A 21,843-nucleotide genomic window follows, 5' to 3' on the forward strand; every position below is an offset into this window, starting at 1 on the left:
TAAAATCGAGGAAAATATTAACTTGTGATTGCAACCAATTATTTAGAGCATAAAATTCAATTTCGTCGGATTCGGTATACGTTTCTAAATTTATTTTTCTCTTAACTCAAATAATTCAAAGTGGGTAACGTTCAGTGGTCCGTTTTCGAGAGTGACAATTTCAATTATTCAATTAATTTGAAATACGAAGGGTATGAAACAGTATCTGGACAACAAATAAAAAAACATTTATTCATGAAACCATTCATACAAAATTCTCATCTGAATCGTCAACGACTACTCTATTTTGCTTCTTTTCCTTATCAGGGTAAACATGGAAGTACTTAGCATCGGCGAACCGAAGTCGGCTGCCCCCGATAGGTCTGCGCGCTTCTTGCCTTGGCAACGATCCTGTGAACGGCAAGTCGAAGCGACGATCCAGACCGCGATAACGGTTGAGTTCTTCTACATCAGGAGGCCGGTTTTTGCTGGGCCTTGGCAGAGACCTATAGGTAGGGTGGCTGCAGGCTGCTCTGCAAACACCATCAGCATTGCGCCCGACTCCAGCACTCACGCTCGGTGACTTTTTCATGATGGAAGTGAGCGGAGGAGGTGGAGGATGATAGGGAGATGAGTCGTCGTAACTCCTGGCATGTCTACGGTAGGCAGGCGAGTTGAAAACTCCGTGAGGAGGTCGTGAAGAGCCGTAGCCTGAGTCGCGACTCAGAGTGTTCGAGGAGCCAGACCGGAATGGAGGCACCAAGCCGTCGTTTGGGTGAGGACTTCGTTCCGAGTAGCGATCTTCGAAATTCCTGAGCGAGTCATGATAGGTTGTGTTTCGAACAGGCAATGGATACAAAGAAGTTTCCATTTCCGAGGTAGGTATTTTCATTGAGTCAGAGCACAGTCTTCGTCTCGCGTATGGCGAGAATTCTTCCCGCCTTGGCGATACCTCGTGCCGAGAAGGATCGCTGTGTCTTGGAGCCAGGTCGATCCTTGGGGAATACTCATGTCGAGGGGGCAAATCTTGACGAGGAGGGAGGTCTTGCCGCGGTGGTATATCATGTCGAGTTGGTATATCATGTCTAGGCGATATGTCATGCCGGGGTGATATATCATGTCGGAGAGGCATATCATGTCGGGGAGGTATATCAAGGCGAGGAGGCATTTCATGTCGGGGTAGTAAGTCATGTCGTGCTGGAATATCATGCCTAGGAGGAATGTCACGCCTGAGTGGGATGTCATGCCTGGGAGGTAAATCGTGTCGCCCTGTAAGGTCTACTCGAGGTGGCATATTATGCATATCGCTCATGTAATGTATATCCTCTGGCCGACGGTGTTGTGGCATGTCAGGTCTTCTCATGCCGAGGTCAGAATGCCTGGGAATGACGTCGCCATGCCTGCTGAAGCTATCACTTCTCCTCACTGGAGGATCAGCGCCTCGCAAGGTCAACTCCGAGGGGCTATACGGGGGAGATTCTAAGTCCCTCAGGAGCCCAATTTCGTTGCGTCTTGGTGACGGCAAGTTGCAGGTCTCCGCCACCGGAGGTTCTAAAAAGAGCACTTGTCTATTTGAGCTGCCACGCACAGGTTCTGCCCTTCCATTTTCCTTTATTATAGGCTGCCGTTTGCTGCCTCCCTGTCTGATGATTGGTTGTAAGGTGTTGCTCGTTTCATCGTACTTTCGTGGATCATTTCTTCCGATTTCTCGGCCAGGTCCGATAAGGTCGGAAATGCCGTCCACGTTTGGCGACTTCTTCTCCATGGACGACAAACTCTGAAGTAGGTTGAGGATGGAAATTAGAGCAGGTTCATTCGTATTGGTAGGAGACTAATTCTTTATTATGGAGCGACATCGAAAAAAACAACGATAAAAAATCAAAACAATTTTCCTTCATTCATTGAAAGTCCAGTTTAGCATATGTACACGCAATAGGTTTTACTCTCGTGTTTATTTCGCAACATACAGATGGCGATTGAACATAATTCCCGAATCTGATAAGAATCACAAGCCATTTTTCATAATATGTTTAGTACTCGTAACTTTCTTCAATGTAATTAATTTCTTGATATAATTGATCGTATCTTAAAACTGAGTAGCACTGTATTGTAGCAAAATACATAAAATTTTAAAAGACCAGTTCATTCTTTTCAGAATTTTCTGCTCCCTGAAAAGCTCTTCCAATTAAAACTTGCTTCATTTCCGGTGAAAGTTTCTAGTAGACCTTGTTGAGAATAACTTAACTTATTTTTCTTATAAGAGTTATGAAATACCATGCAAAGTTTCACCTGAGATTCGGAGCTGCGACTGCGGACAGTCGCGGCGGCGGTGGAAGGCGCCGGTTGGCCAGCTTCTTCCGGGATTGCGGCGCCTTTGATTTTGCGGACCGTGCAGCGGTGCTGCGACCGCCGCAGCCGCAGGCGGATGAGACATACTACGAGCAGCACGACGAACACGAGACCGAGGCCCCCACCACCGTACACCACCACAGAGAACCACTCGCTGTCCGCCAGTGTTTCGCCTACGCCTTGAAGTTATAACAAAAATCAAAGAAATTAGCAATCAGGACAGAGGAAGTTATAGAGCGCATTAGAGCCAATGAGAAGGTGAGGCATATATCTAAGAAGCAATGCTTCCATCATTTTGATTATTTTTTGTAACTGTTTACCAACATTTGCATCTAAAATTATTTATCACAAAGAAGTTTAAATCTATAACTTAATTGAATTACGATCTTCAGTTAACTTGGATAAAATGTAATGCAATTAAGCACCATCATAATGCTTTTCAGTTTTAAATCATAGTAAGCCTTTAAAGTTCGGCCATATATTATGATATTGTGGTAAACAAAACNACTACGAGCAGCACGACGAACACGAGACCGAGGCCTCCACCACCGTACACCACCACAGAGAACCACTCGCTGTCCGCCAGTGTTTCGCCAACGCCTTGAAATTATAACAAAAATCAAAGAAATTAGCAATCAGGACAGAGGAAGTTATAGAGCGCATTAGAGCCAATGAGAAGGTGAGGCATATATCTAAGAAGCAATGCTTCCATCATTTTGATTATTTTTTGTAACTGTTTACCAACATTTGCATCTAAAATTATTTATCACAAAGAAGTTTAAATCTATAACTTAATTGAATTACGATCTTCAGTTAACTTGGATAAAATGTAATGCAATTAAAGTGGCATGAGTGGCAAGAGTGGCATGAGTGGCATGAGTGGCACGAGTGCTTAAGCACAATCATAATGCTTTTCAGTTTTAAATCATAGTAAGCCTTTAAAGTTCGGCCATATATTATGATATTGTGGTAAACAAAACAATAATTTTCGCATTTGAGCCTCTCATTAATCTTTTGAAGCTAATCCCGAAATTACGTTTTCTTAGTTAAGTCCTATGATAAGACTCGAAATTCAATAATATCACTCGTTTGCTTGAATCGCTAATTCACTAAAAACCCCGAAGCAAATAAAACTCCACAAAAATTCATACTAGTATCTTCAAAGCCCCGATATTCAATATTATTTAATGCAAGCCCGTTGAAAATTCCTAATAGTTTCAAAAGAAGGCAGCGCAGTGGCCCACAAAACAGCCATACTAATTTTATTCTCGGCGGTCTGGACGCGCAGGCCTTCAACTTTCTTGAGAGGGCTGCTCTCGTACGCCGTGAACGCCGACACGAACACTTCGTACGCGAACCCAGGGTCCAGGTTACGCACCACGAATCTGTTCGAGACCAAAAAACGTATTTGAAAATTTTAATACCAGAAGTAGAATGAGATTTCAGGCGAACTAATTTATTTGAATTTTTTCTTAGCAATAAATCTTTCTACATAAAAAGTCTTGATTGTTCAGAGCACACAAGTGTAGAAGTGGATTAGTAAGGTTGCCATATCTGTTCGAAAATAACTGCCTTTTCCGTTGCAATGTAATAATTTCTACAGCGAAATTTTAAATGTAAATGTAAGGCTTGGTGAATATGGTCAGGAAAGAAGAAAGTAATCTACTTGGTATCGCTTTATTATTTCCGAATTCACATTTTGAATCTATAACTTTTTTTGTTTGCGTTGGAAAGGTTTTACTACACTAATTAATATCTGGAAAATTTAGTTTTAAGTATTCGCGCATCATAAGTCCCTTTCTACAAACCTGTAAACGCAAAACAGTCGATTGAAAAAGTTTATATGTTCATGTTCTATTCTTTTGAATTTATAGTAGTTTCATTAGTGCGAAAATGAAAGATTTGCCTTTCTTCCATAAAAATTTGCCTCCAAAAGTGCTTCGCTGAAAACATACTATCATGGGTAATAATTTTATTAACGAATGACTGCATAAAATAAATTTGCAGTTTGGCTCGTTTAAAATAAATGTTCACTATGCAAACATTATTCGCCATTATTTTCAAAACTAACAAATTAACTAAAGCACAATCATTTAAATTTACCGTCAATGCCTTCCTTAAAGCAGTATAGTTTCATTATAATATAATTAGCGTATTTATGACCCACCAATGATTATATTTAGACATAGAAATTATCAGCGTGAACGGCAAATGAGATTATAAATATTATCAATGGAACGAAATAAAAATCTAATTACAATTACCGCAGCCGACATCAAGACTAGTATACAAGCTTCGTACACATCAGTTATTTTTACAGTGTATGAGAATTAATTTGCAGCATCAACGCATAAAGATTCGAATTAAACACGAGATCAACGATACGAACTGCACCTGCCACGTCGGTTGACACGTTTTGTGTTCCAAAAAGTGAACAGTCCCAAAATTGTGAGGTCATAATTTCTGTAGATATTGCATTGTTTTTTATGCGTATAGTTGACACTTAAACCCTTGTTTTCCTGCTGTGCTAAGAAATATGCTTCCAAACGTCCAGGATTAACGGCAGAAAGTATTTGTTGGAGTCATAAAGGCGATCCATTCACAACTTCAAACATATTCTCTAGCTAAAAGAGTCAATAGACTTGCGCGTTCTATAAATATTTGCTAAGGGAATAAACCGTAGCTCAGGTCAGGGCTTAATTATGAAGGCGTGGGAGTGGGGCAGAAGGAAAATTAATGGATGTTTTCATATGGAAAATTACGTGAAGAAAAAGGCATCAAATTTATGTTTGATTTATAGACACAAATTACCAGAACAATTTTTCATTTGAATGGAAAAAATAGGGACCAAAAGCTACAAACATGAATTATTGTTAATAATTTTACTGGGATGGAAGTTTTAATAGAATATTTACAGCACGAAATATCACGGACGCAGTTAACGATCCCGCGTATCGAAAGAAAATCCTGAAATGCCGACCGTCAGCAGTTTACCTCCTCAAGCGAGCGGTAGTTTTACTCCAATTAAAATCATGCGTGGACTATCGAAGGCCACCGTATGGCTGACGGATAGCCGACTCTGAATCAACCCTGATTTTCAATAGTGTAACACAATGTCAATCTAGGGGCAGCTATTTGGAGCCAAGGTTGTGTTTGGCGGACAAAGCGAAGTCGCTCGATTCTACGTCGATCTGGAGCCCAATTATGGCCGACTTATAGCTTTTGAGTCACGTCATGTGAGGCGATGTGGTATGCCGAGGGATTTGGCAGCGGCCAAACCTTCGAGGATTCTTGCCATTTGAAGCGCCTGCGTGATATCGCGGATGTGACCTACAACTCTGTGACAGTACTATCGAAACTCACTACGTAAAATAAACATAGCCGTCTACGTACACATAGCGGTCTACGTACACATAGCGGTCTACGTACACGTAGCGGTCTACGTACACATAGCGGTCTACGTACACGCAGCGGCATGAGTATACTTAACGGTCAAGGATAGATATCGGACGATTCCTCGTATGTGAAAGGAGGGGTTTAGCTTGAGATGAAATCAGTTATTAGCGCACGGAAAAAACGAACTCGTAATTTTTATCATGGTTTTCGTTCTGACCTGGGTGAGGTGCTGCTGGAATTGAAGAAGACTTTGCCGGTCTCGGACTGGTAGACCTGAAGTCGAAAAGACTGCGGTAGGATGGAAGTGCCTGGGTCGCAGACCACCGTCACTGTGTTGTATGTGGAGCTCGAGAGCGTGCAGTTGACAGGCGCCTCTGGAGGGTCTGGCGAGGGGTGAACGGGAAAAAACCTCCCTGTTTTATTCTTCGTTCATCGATAACATTTCCTAATGTTATAAAAACATTCATATATTCCACTTGTTTTATATGCCTGTTCATGCATGTAGTTATCACTTAATTTGAGGCAAATTAAACTTAAAGCAACTATATGATTTTAAGTAAAATTAATTTTAAATTTAAATGCAGGAGTGTTCAATGAACGCTGGAAACATTATTAGACATTCTGAACTAAAGTATCGTCTTGGCATGTATTGTTTTATGTATAATCACTAGTAATTGCATGATCATGACAAAAATGTGAAAGAAAAAGACGAAAGAAGATATAAAATTCGAAAGAAAAAGAAGAAGTTTTATTGAAGTGAAGCATATACTGTATGTAGGAGGAGGCGTTCAAATTTTGAGACATGACAACAACTTGTATCGTCGAAATGGGATATCTTGTTCAAAGTTACGAATAAATATTAAATTTTTCATTGTGATTTTTCATGCAAAAAATTATTTACAGTGGGTTACAGCCATCTGTCTCTTTGTGTCATTAAATTTTTGATCCGAAAAATTACAAATATTACAGGATATGGAAATTCGAATAAAATAGTCGAATTGAAATTTATTCTAATTTTATTCGAATAAGCTGTGTCTCCCAAATAAACTGGGTGAACTTATTATTTTACTTTCATAAATTCCTGCAAAAATGCATCATTCGTGCTCGGATAGAAATTTAAATGCTACTTCAAACGCTCGAACTTCGTTAACGTGAAAAATAGTGCCACACTCGAGTGGAAAAAAAATCTTTTAAAGCACCTGGAAAAAATATATATAAGAATTTATGCCCAACATGCAAGCGTACTCTATGACACTCTACTCTAGTTCAATAACGCCATATATGTGCAGATATTGAGCAACATCAGTTGCACGGTCTCTCCATATACAGCTCGACTTGCTTGCGATGTCCGCAAAAGCTTCGCTCTGCTAGCTGTTGTTGATCAATATTGAACTTTATCTTTGGCTCTCATAGAATTCTATTGCAGAAACAATGTTCGTCTTGCGATAGTTTCTACAAAACGCCGAATTCGCGCAAGGAAAACCGAATTAAATTCTTATGCTTAAAGTTGGATGAAAAAATGATGGATAAAACTTGATCAAAAACGCAATAGGTGACAACAAGTACGATGAGTCTAGAGAAGTGAAACACTAGGAAATGATACTGACCTGCCAAAGAAACGTATTCAAAGTTTGTAAAAATTTGATCAGAATTCATTTGTTTCTATATTGACCAAATTCAGTGTTTTTATTTCCCCGACAATATTGATTTTGAATTTGGATTTGACGTAATTTTTTAATAGTAATGACATGTTGTTTTAGTTCAATCAGTTAATGTTCGCGACAAGCTGTATCCAGTTTATATCCGAGTCAGGCTTGATCTTTAATTTTCAGTTATTTTCCGTATTTCTTTTAATTATATTTTTTAGTTGTCTAGTAGAATTAGAGACGCTCTTGTAGCCAGAAAGGCTTGGCAGCTTATATTGGAATTCACTATAGGAACTTTTCCGCTAGTTTTTAATAATGATTTTAGAACTGTTTTCTTGTTATGCATTCCTAAGGAAAAAAACGTTTGAAAAGGTCACAAATAATTCCAGAATCAGAGTTCATATTACAACGCCGATCGGTAGAGCTGACATATAATTAATAGAATACTTCATGTATTTAGAAAATAAAAAAAAATGCTGCCACTAACACAATTCATTTGCCACTGCGAAACACGCATAAAAAATTTCCTATCGCTGGAGTAATTGGACAGCAGTAGTAATTTCGTTATTTATGTTCACTGAATAAATAGTTACGTAAGGCTTACGAAGAAAAAAAAAGTGTGGAATGAGTAAATTTCAAAGTTTTCTCAGCCAATTATTTCAAGAATCTTTCAAATACTTAGAAATAAATTCATTATTAGAATTCCGCACAAATATGTAGAAATAAATTCATGATTTGAATTCCGTTCATTCATGATTTAGATGCAATTTGCATTTATATTCATACATGAATTATGAATGGATCAATGTACTCACTGGGACGCCTGACTTGCACAATGCAGGGTTCTATCTGCTTGCCTACAGGGTTCTCAGCCCAGCACTCGAGCACCCCGAACTGCTGCCCTGGGGGCGGCATGGAGCTGTTGTCGCTCGGTACCGTGAACGTCGCCTCCGAATTTAATCCCTTTCATGACATATAAAATTAAAGGATCCTAGCAACATATATTCTGATATCATGCGGCTATATAGTTACAATTTACTGCACAAATCTTATTATCAACCGATGGAAGTAAAATGTAAATAGATTACGGATTTGTGCAAACTTTTAATACTGAAGGTTTCAAGATATCAGCAAATAAATAAATTCTCTAGTCTGATGCTATTTTGTAGCTTGCATGGGTTATACGTCAGCTGTCCTGCTTGAAAGACTTAGAATGTCATTCACTTAATGTTTTACAATTTGACAATAATATTATACCAAATTTAAAATTTTCATATATTTTTTAGAGTTTAAACCAATGACGTTTAACCTAAATATTTACTCACCCGAGACGTTATTTGCGAGGTGGGCACCCGCTTGGTGGCGGTGGGCGTCTTCCAGACCCACGAGAAGCTCATGGGCTTCGCTGGCCGCGCCTCGACGCCGCATGAGGCGCTCACCAGCATGCCGGGCTGCGCCCAAACAGGTGCTGATGACGCGCACACTGGCGAGTCTGTCCCGAGCGTCAACGTACAAAGTTAATAAGTCGGCGCTCACCAGCATGCCGGGCTGCGCCCAAACAGCCGCTGATGACGCGCACACTGGCGAGTCTGTCCCGAGCGTCAACGTACAAAGTTAATAAGTCATATCTGGCTCCTTATTTAGAGATGATTAAAGATGATCCTTTGGAGATGACTAAGATTCAAACATATAAATACTGCATAATTGGATCAGTTAGGAGTGCAGAATGGATCACCGTCTTTCAACGATGGTTTAACAAACACAATATGAAGATAAAAATGAGAATACAGAGAGGATCATTCACTTGAAGAGACAAATTTTTAGGCTGTGTATACTACGTTTTTGTTATTTAATTAGTATTAAAAGGAAATTTTATGATGAATAAATATACATATAAACTTATATAATAAATGAAATAAAAAATTATAAAATTCCCTTAATATTGAATAGGAATTTGGATAGGCCTTTACATAAATATTATGGGTGTAGAGCACAAAAACCATCTCATATACACCATTATTATTTACGGGTGTGTTTAGATCAAATGGGACCAGAAAATGGAAACGAATGCATGAAAATATTAACAGATGTTGCCGTATCTTCCTGCTCTATTAGGCAAGGAATATCTCACAGCTTTGAGCCAAACTTTCCCCGGAAGAAAAAGAATATCAGCATTTTTATCCATTTTAATGTATTTTTGGATGGATAAAATTATTCAGCAGTCAAGAATTTAGAAATATTTATCATTTAAATTAACCTTTCGGTAAATTAGGTCATGCCAAGGTCACTATTTTTGTAAATGCAACGAGAGTGCAACGAAATATCAGCTGAATAACTACCGAGTGAAAGCATTATCAAATTTCTCTTACTGTGCACCTCAGTTATGTTTTCGCTGAATTACAATATAAACAGCTTATATCCACAGTTTCGTTTGTAAATGTGAAGCAGTAATGCAAAGAGATCATGATTCGCAGTTGATAAAAAAACATACTAAGATGGCCGCCCCTACGCCATAAATGATTTCTATGTGTTGTCCTGTGATCCCATGCCTTGTACATGATTTATTATGTAGGCTCTGTCAAGGGAATGCTAACCGCAGGGATACCTGCAGGAGCTGCCTTAAAAGTAATTGATAATTAGTAGAAGCCCCGAGAGAAAACCATAATGAAATCGCAAAATAATGGTTAGAGAATTTTCGAGGAAAGTGCATTTAAATGTATGAATTATAATATCATGATGTTTACACAAATGAATTTGTAGTATCATTGCAGGATTGATTTTTGAACACACTCTGATATAATCAAAATCTCCAATGACGATTGGAATTCAATGAAGTGCGCAAAAATATGTTTCGAATTATATCGGGTGATTAACGAAGGTTAGAGTAACGGTGATTAACGGTGCCCGTGTACGATGCAGTTGGTGTCAGTAGTTCATGAACGGTTAAACAGAATGAAAAGCTAATTGTTTCCCTTCACACCCATCATCAAATTCATTAAGTTATTTTACTCACAAAGCACGGAGATATTGAGCTGAGCACTGCTACCAGTGCCGATGCTGTTGGTGGCGTTGCAGCTGTAGAGTCCAGCTTGTGCTCTGGTCACGGATCTCAGTACCAGATTCTGGCCGGATATCACAACGCTAGGTGATGATCCTTCTAAAACTGGGCGATCCTGTAGAAAACGAGTTTTATATGAAAAGTCTACAGTTGTTATTTCTTTATTTTTATGCAATACCTACAAGGAATCGCATTACTCTTGTGAAAATAAATGTTTTCTGATTGTGCAGGTCATATTTTCCTCCTAATTGATTTCCAATTTTAAACTCACACTACGAAAAATTAACACTCAAGATCCCGGCTCTTGGTTTATTAGAGTTCAGCATTCGCACGTTGAGCTACAACTAAATTCTCTCACAAAAAAGCAATATATTACATTCATAGCATTCTCGGAAAATTAATGTATTTATTTTTCATACAAGCGCCTCTCTCACTCACAAACTTTCATCTCGCAACACAATGACTTTTGCTCCCTTCCATTACAAACTTTTTCCCTCCTAACTCCCCACTGGAGCTCATACCTCGCTATACTCCACCACAGAAAGCCTCACGAAACCATTGTTCAAGGGAGCTTTATCCCTTCATTTTTAATATTCCTTGATAAAACAATTCCTTCCCGTTAAATCTGGCTTTATGAGCGCTCCATGCAACGAGGATTCAGTCGTAAGTAAACTCTACCAATTTTATAAGAAGTTTCTGCTCATTCATGTAAAATTGAATTCATCATTTATCACGAGATGCTACGGGAGAACAATTTGCTTATAAATTGTTTTAGGGACTTTAAAAAATTACATCATGATGAAGATTGTCAGCTACTTTAATTTGTGACAGTGAAGTGAATTTTATTCAAGCCACCTCAAAATTTTTTTGCATTAGATAATGGTTGAGCGGAAGATTAAGTAACGTTAATTGATTTATTTGGCTGAATAAATATGAAATGTAGTACACCATACATTTTTGACGTAAAATTGTCTATTAAGAGTTACAGCAGGATGGGGTTAAATTACGCTGCAGGTTACTATCAAAGCGACAAACTATTGTCGGTATGAAAATGTCCGAAAAATTAGAAAACGCGTTTGCCTTCAACTATTTGCAGTTTCTGAATTAATTAATTATTCGGAAATATGCAATAATATTAATTTCCTTTTGTAGTAAATTGCAAGGGATTATGATGATCAATTTACTTATTAAGGTGCATGCTTGCTTTAATACATTATACTTTACTTATTTCCTCAAATACATGATATGCTTATTAAAAAAAATTATTTTCATTTTTAATTTTCATTAGTGCTTGAAAAACAAATGGATAGTAATATTTTCATCAATCCAAGAATTTCGTCTCTCACGTAACAAAGCAACGGTGAAAGTTCGTACGGCACCTCATGCTGGAAGTGCAGGCGATGAGGTGGCGGGTTGGCGCTGTAGTGGCAGGTCAGGTACAGGTCTGTATGCTCCCGCACTTCAGTGCTCTTCAGCGATGTCCCCATCCTCAGCTCCACCTCAGGAGGGTCTGTGGTATACAAGATAAAAAAGATGCAGTTATAACAGGAAATTGTCAGCCATAACATAGAAAAAACACAGTTAATACTGAGAGAATTGAGTGTCATAAGATGAAAAAAGAGTTAAGCCAGAGAAAATTGTGAGCGAGTGAGCGAGTAGAAAATTAATGATGAGACGAAAGTGGCTCCGTCTTGCACAAGAGAGTACGATGGATTTAAAAAAATAATTAATCTTATCTTCACGATAGGAGATTTTCACCCAGATCCTTTAATTCTTTTGCAAACTTAATAGTATGAAAACAAACGGAACGAACATGAAACTTTGACTAAAAGAGACTGGAAATTTTGTATTTTCTGATTGCGTGTTGCTGAACCGGTATCTCATTCAAACTACAACTTCAAAACCGAAACTCATCCAATATGAAGTTTGTTGACGAACCGGTAACTCATACAAACTATAATTTTACAAACGAAACTCATCCAATATGAAGTTTGTTGATGAACCAGTAACTAAATCAAACTACAATTTTACAAACGAAACTCATCCACTATGAAGGTTGAAATGATAGATCTAGCTAAAACAATTTATTGCTATGCATGTGCGTAGCTAATTTGCTCTAATTTTTTAAACAATAATATCATAGTATATGTTGTTAGACTGTTTCTTTTGCAATGCTAAATAAAGAATGACAAATTGGCATGCGAGTATCTCGAATATTAACATTGCCACTGAAATAAAAAAATTTGTGGGGCAATGCTAAGCTAACTTTGAAAATTGCCCTTCGTAAAAAGTGTCTAATTACTGTAAAACCATGCTAATATCTTTAGTATGTAACTTACAAAGAAATATATGCTAACTATAGTTTATATGGTTAAGAAGATATACATGTAAATATTTTTTCTTTGTTCGTCTTCTTGTCTGGTCATAAATTACCATTCTCAAAACTCGCATAAGTCATTAAACTTGAGTCCTGAAAGTGGGGATTAGGGAAACTTGAAGGATTAAACACTGTAAAGTTTGGGCTTTACGCTGGATGTGGACCTGCCTAGGATAGATGTTTGGGCTCAGCTAATTGGACACGATAACTTCAGATGACTTAAAAATAACGGCCGAGGCGTTCCTTCAGCAATTACGTCGCGGCGCAGGCTGGAATAATGACTTTTTACCTGCGCCCGCAGATTTTAAAAAAAATAGTGCAATAAGTCTTTTGAGGAAAGTAACTTTACGTTAACGATAATTTACAGACATCTGAGTACTGATAATTATGATAATGTTATTGTTTTTTGGATAGTTTGTCAAGTCAAATTAGAAAACATTCAGTGTAAGCAGTTTTAGTTTGCAAATCGCTCTAAAAATTTTCCTTCTGCACACGTACTTAAACAAGTGGAATTTATAAATCGGTATATATTTATCGTATCATATATTGATATAACTGCCTATTCACAATTGTTTAAGATGAATTGCATAGTCATATCCGTATGGCTTGTGAATCTAAAAAATAAAACTGATTTAGTATCTTGAAGTCCAGCGTGTTGAGTTCATCACTTCAGATAATCAAACAATCGTCGTCAGAAATCTATCATTATGAAAAACCTCGATTCTTATTAACGCAATCCCTTCAAGAAATATAAAAAGTTTCATATTTCTGAATTTCTTAATGTGACACGTCACACAAACTTTTCAAGATGAAGCTTCAAAAAATGAGTAAATAATGTCTACCAATGTTTATTTGCGGCATCCCAATATTACCAAGCCTTCATATACAAATTGCATTGCCGACTTCTAACGCCGCTGCAGACAAAGGGTTAATCAATTATATTGCAAGCAAAGCGTTAGCTTCTTTTATCATGTGGTTGTGTTGCTCGCCACTATAATCCCCGTGTTCAAGCACCTTAAGCGTACATGCCTAATCTACTAGTACAAGTCTCACATGCCTATCTACTACTACAAGTCTCACATGCCTATCTACTACTACAAGTCTCACATGCCTAATCTACTCCTACAAGTCTCACACGTGACGTTAAGTTTGGTGTCGTCCTGCATATCAAAGTCGGGCATGGCGGGGTTGAGGGCGCGGCAGACGACGCGCGCCTCGTGGTCCTGACGACGCACGGGGAACCGCAGGCGAGACTCCACCCCCACCTCCGTCAACCCGGGCTTCTGCTGCACCCGGAAATAAAATATATTTATTTATTAAATAATACAATTCCTTTATTATCTAACTTCTTGTTCTTATTTGTCTTATACATCAGAGAATATTTTTTGTTTTTCCTAGCATTTTTCTCTGCAATGGAAGTAAATACAATTTCACTAAAATGACCAAATAACTAAATTACAACACTTCGTGAAATGTGTGTTGAAATCAATTTAGTACGGATCTGAAATTAGGATTGCAGGAAATGTAACGTTCACTGGAGTTTGGCTCATCAGCTTACTTCGAGGCTGCATAATTCAGCGATCACCCAAACAACTGCTATAAACTAATCTCAATTCAATTTTCTATCTGGCCCCAGCAGCTATTTCCCTCCTTTTAGAACACTAATTTCTAGAGCCTCCAACTATCGTAATATCTTTGTCAGTTTAGAATTTCTTCCCTCCGTGTTTGTTGGCAATTGATTATGTACAGATTTTTATCAGTGGGGTGATCGTTATCATTGAATGCCGATGCCGGGGCTGTCTCTCGCAGTATCGGTTATTGAGCGAAGACTCCTTCCTCCTTGACCATTGCCGCCCCCCAGCCCCTGACCCTTTTGAGCTCTACACTAGAATATTTCTTCATTGCACTAACCCCTATATCATTGCACTAACCCCTATATCATTGCACTAACCCCTATATCATTGCACTAGCCCCTATATCATTGCACTATCGCCTATATCATTGCACTAGCCTCTATATCATTGCACTAACCCCTATATCATCGCACTAGCCCCTATATCATTGCACTATCCCCTATATCATTGTACTAGCCCCTATATCACTGCATTAGCCCCTATATCATTGCACTAGCCTCTATATCATTGCACTAACCCCTATATCATCGCACTAGCCCCTATATCATTGCACTAGCCCCTATATCATTGCACTAGCCCCTATATCATTGCACTACCCCCTATATCATTGCACTAGCCCCTATGTCATTGCGCTTGCCCCTATATCATTGCACTAGCCCCTATATCATTGCACTAGCCCCTATATCATTGCACTAGCCCCTATGTCATTGCGCTTGCCCCTATATCATTGCACTAGCCCCTATATCATTGCACTAGCCCCTATGTCATTGCGCTTGCCCCTATATCATTGCACTAGCCCCTATGTCATTGCATGCCCCTATATAATTGCAATAGCCCCTATATCATTGCATTAGCCCCTATATCATTGCATTAGCCCCTATATTATTGCACTAGCCCCTATATAAGAGCATTAGCCACTATATCAATGCACTAGCCCCTATTTATTGCATTAGTCCCTATATCATTGCACTAGCCCCTAAATCATTGCACTAGCTCCTATATCATTGCACTAGCCCCTATATCATTGCATTAGCCCCTATATTATTGCATTAGCCCCTATATCATTCCAATAGCCCCTATATCATTGCACTAGCCCCTATATCAGTGCACTAGCCCCTATATCATTGCCCTAGCCCTTATATCATTGCACTAGCCCCTATATTGTTGCACTAGCCCCTATATCATTGCACTAGCCCCTATATCATTGCACTATCCCCTATATCATTGCACTAGCCCCCATATCATTGCACTAGCCCCTATATCATTGCACTAGCCCCTATATCATTGCACTAGCCCCTATAGCATTGCACAAGCCCCTATAGCATTGCACTAGCACCTATATCATTGCAGTAGCCCCTATATAGCATTGCACTAGCCCCTATAGCATTGCACTAGCACCTATATCATTGCACTAGATAGCCCATATAACATCGCACTGGCCCTATATCATTGCACTAGCCCCTTTATCATTGCACTAGCCCTATATCATTGCACTAGCTCTATATATTATTTCACTAGCTCCTATATCATTGCACTAGCTCCTATATCATTAATGTTACTCTACTAGTCATTAAGCGTTGGAACAACGTTAATTAAACGTAATTTGAACGAAAAAAAACCATAATCAACGTTGCTTTAACGTAATTTACCTGGAGTGTCACCGCGTATTATGTGCATGTGTAGCAGCGTCGTTATTGAAATATCAGAATTTGATAGTGAAGACCACGAACGTTTCTGCATAGATAATAATTTTGTTTCATTTACTGAAAACGCTTCTCGTGATTAAATTGATTAAATTATATACGGTCATTGAGGTTGATGGTTGAACATTAATATTCATATATTCGAGATTTAGTATTTCCAGCTGATAATTTAGCTCACGATTTCATACAAATTTCTGATGTATAAAGCAGATGTATTAACTAGCAGCAATAACTTCCACGTATTTTTCGAGGCGATCTAACTCATAAATGTGTTATGATATTATTATCAGGCGATGTGACACAGTCCACGTATTTTTCTAGGCGATACGACACATTTGCATCTTCGCACTGAAGGCCGTCAAATAAAGTTGTGAGGATTAAAAATAAGGGAAATATGTGACGGCAGTCAGAATGTAACCTGCCCTCACACAACTACGCATTTAAAGCGAAAAATTATTAATTGTTTTAATTTCTATTTACTGATGGTGTGCAGCAGACAAGACTGAGCGCATGTATATTAAAAATTTATTTGGGCATATATTTTGGTTAAATTTATCAGTACAGTAATGCTTCGGTTAAAATTAGTATTAAATATCCCAAATTGATTTTCCATCTAAATCTCCCATGAATTCCTTACCGACTATAAACTATAATTCATTGCTCAATGTATGCTCGTAAACATCGAACATCTTCTCTAACAATTAGCGATGAATCATAATTATCTGCAAGCATCCAGCAGGTGCTGCTAGCATCAAAGATATTTTCTTGCTGTAATGCAGCTGTTGCTTATGTATCACTCCTGGGGATAACATTCCCTCGAGAAGGAGCGACTTTGTGTTATTTACGTTAATTGTTATTATCTATGTTGAAGATTTCAACAAGGTTGCTCTTTTTCGTTTGCCATAAAGAAAAAAGAACTGAAAAAAATGATAGCAAACATTTGCTGTTTTACAGTGTAATCTAAATCCATACAACGATACTATACAGAACCAAATAGGTAGAACTCTATTCGTGTGTAGCATGTTTTCCTCTCCTGAGTTTGTTCAAAAGCCATCAGGACTCCAGTGCGCCGTTCAAGAGCGGTTATATTGAATCGCAATCCGGGCGGCGGCTCGTTCCCATCCACGTCGTAACGGACCCGTTAGACGACCGTTATTCCATGGAATGAAATCGAGAGGCTCAGTGCGAGGATTTCATGAGCGACGGAAGGGTTGCCTCCAATATTTATTAGGTCTCCAAGTAATTGAATGTGGTCGTAAATTTAACGAACGAGATCAGCAGAAATCCAATTGCCGTCGCTAAGGGATCAGTTCCGCAGTAAATTATTTGATAAATTAAAACATATTTAAATGAATGGTATAAGATATTAATCGGTGTTCAAAATGAATATCTGACAATGGAATGGAAGAAACAAACAAATTTAGTTAATAAGATCCGAATACTGATTCGAAAAGTGATATTTTTTCATACTGGCAGACCAAAAAAGTTAATTTGGAAGATTTTTAGACGAATTTTAGTGTATTATTTTGCGTACTGAAAGTTTGAATATGTTTTTGACGGTGCGAAAATCTCTGAAAATAATTGTTGATTTTACAGGTAATCTCTTCGAAAAATTATATAAATTTAAAACCTAAGTTCACTTTAGTAATAAAATATGATTTTGAAGCAAAATTTGCAGACGGATATCATTTTAGTCATACAAGCGATCGCCCTGCAGCGCCTGTTCAGGTCGGAGCCGCAGCTAGTCTGCTAAGCTTGCTGCTTGTTGACTTTCAGTCCTCGTCTAGAATATCGAGTAAATAAAAGCTCAGCTCTGAAGCCGCGCATTCAATGGCGCTGCTTTTTGGTCGAGAAAGTGATTTCCATTCACCACGGCTGCTGTTATTAGTCCTTGAATATGAGTCTGGTAAGTAACGCGGGAAAACTCTTAAATGGAATCGCGAGCATTTTCAAAAGACCGTAAATTATTAAAAAATAACCTGGCGAATGCCATGTTATCAACGGGTTTCTAGCGAAAATAAAACAGATTCTGTTTTTATATTAGGTTTTCATGAATAAGTTTATGAGCGTATATTCTGTACAACCTAGAATGTTAAATGCTTGCGATCTTTGTAAAAAAAAACACGCCAATGAAGATTGAACGTGCACATGCACATTGATTAATTCTTGTAACAAAATTTCGTTGTTCATTTTTATTCTTGCTCCGTGCGAAAACTGAACTTAGATATTTAGCAATCAAAATTGATTTAAAATAAAATCTATAATCCTCGAATTGGATGATAAATTTGCAACCGCCACCAGATCAATTTCGCTAAAATATCTCTCAGGTATACTTGAGAATATCGTTTTCCTAAAGGTATAACTTCTCGAATATTTTTTTTCCAATATAAAATCTCCTGATATAATAAAATAAAATGTAAATTTCCAGATACTAAAATTAATTACATAATTATCGTCGCCTACAAAGCAAATTAATGTCTCAGTAGCGTAGCTCAACTGACCGCTGGTTCGTCAGTCTGCACGTCGCGACCGCCGACCTTCCACGTGATGATGGGCGGGGGCCTCGACCCCCGCACCTTGCAGGTCAGGTCCACGTGTTGGCCAGCGGGCACCCCGCGCCCCGAGGGACCAACGATGTCCACGGACTGGGGCTTCACTGTCACAAGGAGGATACATGGCTTTGTGATTTAATATATATGCATATGAAGCACTTCATATATGCATATGAAGCCGCATAAAAGTTATTATTGAAATGCCTACAATGGCTGTACTCGTAAATTGTAGTACATATATATGTTCGGGGAATATTCTAGTTTATTTCATTTCAAATAACTGCTAAACAAAAGAAGACTAAACAGCATATGTTTAGTCTTGATATGCCTCGTATCTTACGGAACAACTGAAATTTAGAACCGATTTTAAATCTGCCGTAGTTGAAAAGATTTGATTAAAAGGCCAGTCTAGCCAAGAAAAGTACCAGAATCGGCGGCAGGAAATTTTCAAACAATGAAAGAATTTATATATGCAGTATGTAAACACGGCAGAATTTAAGCATTAAGATTTTGATTCATTCACCTGCTAAAAATAATTGTTAAGATAGAATACTTTTTCAAATTTTAGCACAAATCAATAAATTTTACTCGTGTGGCTTCTCACAAAGTAGATGCGTAATATATAAATTACTATAAATGTACAGTGCAGTACATCACTCACAGTACAGATGCAGTACAGTACATCATTCACAGTACAGATGCAGTACAGTACATCACTCACAGTACAGATACAGTACAGTACATCATTCACAGCACAGATACAGTACAGTACATCACTCACAGAACAGATGCAGTACTGCACTTCACTCGCAATACATATGCAGTACATCACTCGCGGTACAGATGCAGTACTGTACATTACTCACAGTACAGATGCAGTTCAGTACTCATAGTACAGATGCAGTAGAGTACTCACAGTACAGATGCAGTAGAGTACTCACAGTACAGATGCAGAAGATTCTGTTTTTATATTAGGTTTTCATGAATAAGTTTATGAGCGTATATTCTGTACAACCTAGAATGTTAAATGCTTGCGATCTTTGTAAAAAATAAGCCAATGAAGGTTGAACGTGCACATACACATTGATTAATTATTATAACAATATAACATTCTTATTTTCCATTCCTGCTCCGTGCGAAAACTGAACTTAAATATATAACCATCGAAATTGATTTAGAAAAACATCTATCATCCTCGAATTGGAAGATGAACTTGCAACCGCCACGAGTGCAGTTTCGAAAAAAATATCTTTCACGTATACCTGAGAATTTCGTTTTCCAAAAAAAATAAATTCTCGAATATTTCCTATACGAATATAAAATCTCCAGATTTTGAAGAAAATTTTACACCAATATAAATTTTTCTAATAAATAAATAATGACTTTGTAGAAGCTAGTTTACTAAAATTTCCGGTTTTTTGAGCTCACATTGTAATGGTATAGACTCCAGTTATAGAGGTTTCGTTGAAAACCAGAGAGTATTTCTTATTGACAATTTTCTTATTATTTTTCTCGATTCGGCGAATTATAATAATTTATAATTAATGGCATGTTTTAGTTCTTGTAGATTTCTGGGACGATGTTTGTACACTTCAATTTATAATTTATTTAATTTATAATTTATTAAATTCGGCGAATTAATTTTTAATTCGCCGAATCGAGAAAAATAATAAGAAAATTGTCAATAAGAAATACTCTCTGGTCTTCAACGAAACCTGCATTAAAGAACAGCTTCTGCCAAACTACACTAATACTCCAGTTATAGGGAATATTTATTAATCGAAATTGTTAAAGTAAAAAAAATTATTAGGATTTTTTTTGTAATACTCAATTATTCAGATTTTTTTATTCATAGCAAATTGTTTAATTCAGGATTATCACGCTCATATTTTGTAGGTGAACTTTACGTTTTGTGGGGTTCTGCACCTGTGTGCGATAGTTCTGGCATCGTTTATAGTTTTTTTCAAAAAAGGAGATAAACGAGCGGGAGAAGTCAGATTGCACCGAAGAGTCAGTGACAGAGGAGACTATCAGTCGTAAGAGGTCGCAAGAGATTCCAGGCTTAGTTATCACAATTTCGTCTAAACGATTAAGCTCGTATAAAGCCGGGTGAACGTGACAAGTCTCCAACCAATGTATTTGTGTCTACGTAACCCCGCCATTGTGATCGTGGTACTTTTGACCCAAGTTTTGCCCGCTGATCAAAGATACCTTAGCGTCATCGTGGTGACTTGTCAGTGAACTATAAGTGTTTTTTGTGATTTCTTCGGTGCTGTGCAATATCCTAGCGAAGAAAGATTTTCTGATCACCATTTGGTCTGGAACTAGCAGTGCAACCTCGATCAACAACCTTGATCATTACTGTTCACCGGCTGAACCCATCCACCCAATCATCATCTATTGTTATTATTTATCTGCCTGGCTATCAATTTAAAATGTTCTTTAATGACATTCGCGGACCAGTTAAAAATCCTACAGAAGGTTAAGCTTAGAAACAGATATTCCTGACAGTGCCGGACTCTTCAACCAGTGACGTCATCGAGACGCAACCGCTGCGTCATATGGGTACGGCTTCTAATGATAGTTGTCCCTGGCAGTGTCAAGCTCTTTTGTAAAGTTTACAGTTTATAATATAGGTTAATGGATTAATAATTGACCTGTTCAGAAATGATTCCTGTTAATTAAGAATAATTTGTTTTTTTGCCAATTTTTTCCATTAAGATATTAATATCAGATTCTTTCATTGTGCACATCAGACGCCTTACTAGTCGATTAAAACGCAATGTACAGTAGACTTTCGATCGCAGTCAGTACATGTTAGTGGTTCCCCGCTACAACACACAAACATTAATCTCTCGTGCAGTTAGCAATTACTGTGTTACGCCCAATTACTTTCTCATTGGCTTTCTGGGTAAATTTTACAGGAACTTCATTTTCCCTCCGCTAAATAATTAGTCTTGCGCGCTTTTAACTACTTCCTCATCAGCTTACTGAATCCATTTTACTCAAATTTCAACTTTTCTCTCAATTAATAATTACTTTGTAGCAGCTATCTATTACTTCCTCATCAACTGTTTTTGTAAATTTTTCCGCAACTTTAATTTACCTATAAATTAATTATCACGTTTAGGCGCTGAACCATATTCTCT

General features: G+C 37.9%; 1 protein-coding gene across 1 annotated transcript in view; it reads right to left on the minus strand.

Annotated features, from left to right (window-relative positions):
• Positions 1-211: 211 nt before the first annotated feature.
• Positions 212-21,843, minus strand: part of LOC108675114 — a 36,788-nt gene continuing 15,156 nt past the window's right edge. The window contains exons 7-15 of the mRNA XM_047884093.1: positions 13,941-14,091; positions 11,808-11,938; positions 10,384-10,543; positions 8,696-8,862; positions 8,186-8,333; positions 5,942-6,107; positions 3,586-3,713; positions 2,269-2,507; positions 212-1,756 (exon numbers count right to left, since the gene is read on the minus strand). Coding sequence (XP_047740049.1) covers positions 245-1,756; positions 2,269-2,507; positions 3,586-3,713; positions 5,942-6,107; positions 8,186-8,333; positions 8,696-8,862; positions 10,384-10,543; positions 11,808-11,938; positions 13,941-14,091 — 2,802 coding nt within the window. The 3' untranslated portion in view covers positions 212-244. The remainder of the gene's footprint in view (positions 1,757-2,268; positions 2,508-3,585; positions 3,714-5,941; positions 6,108-8,185; positions 8,334-8,695; positions 8,863-10,383; positions 10,544-11,807; positions 11,939-13,940; positions 14,092-21,843) is intronic.

The sequence above is a fragment of the Hyalella azteca genome, unplaced genomic scaffold, assembly GCF_000764305.2.
Source record: "Hyalella azteca isolate HAZT.00-mixed unplaced genomic scaffold, Hazt_2.0.2 contig14620, whole genome shotgun sequence".
In the NCBI taxonomy this organism is placed as follows: domain Eukaryota; kingdom Metazoa; phylum Arthropoda; class Malacostraca; order Amphipoda; family Hyalellidae; genus Hyalella; species Hyalella azteca.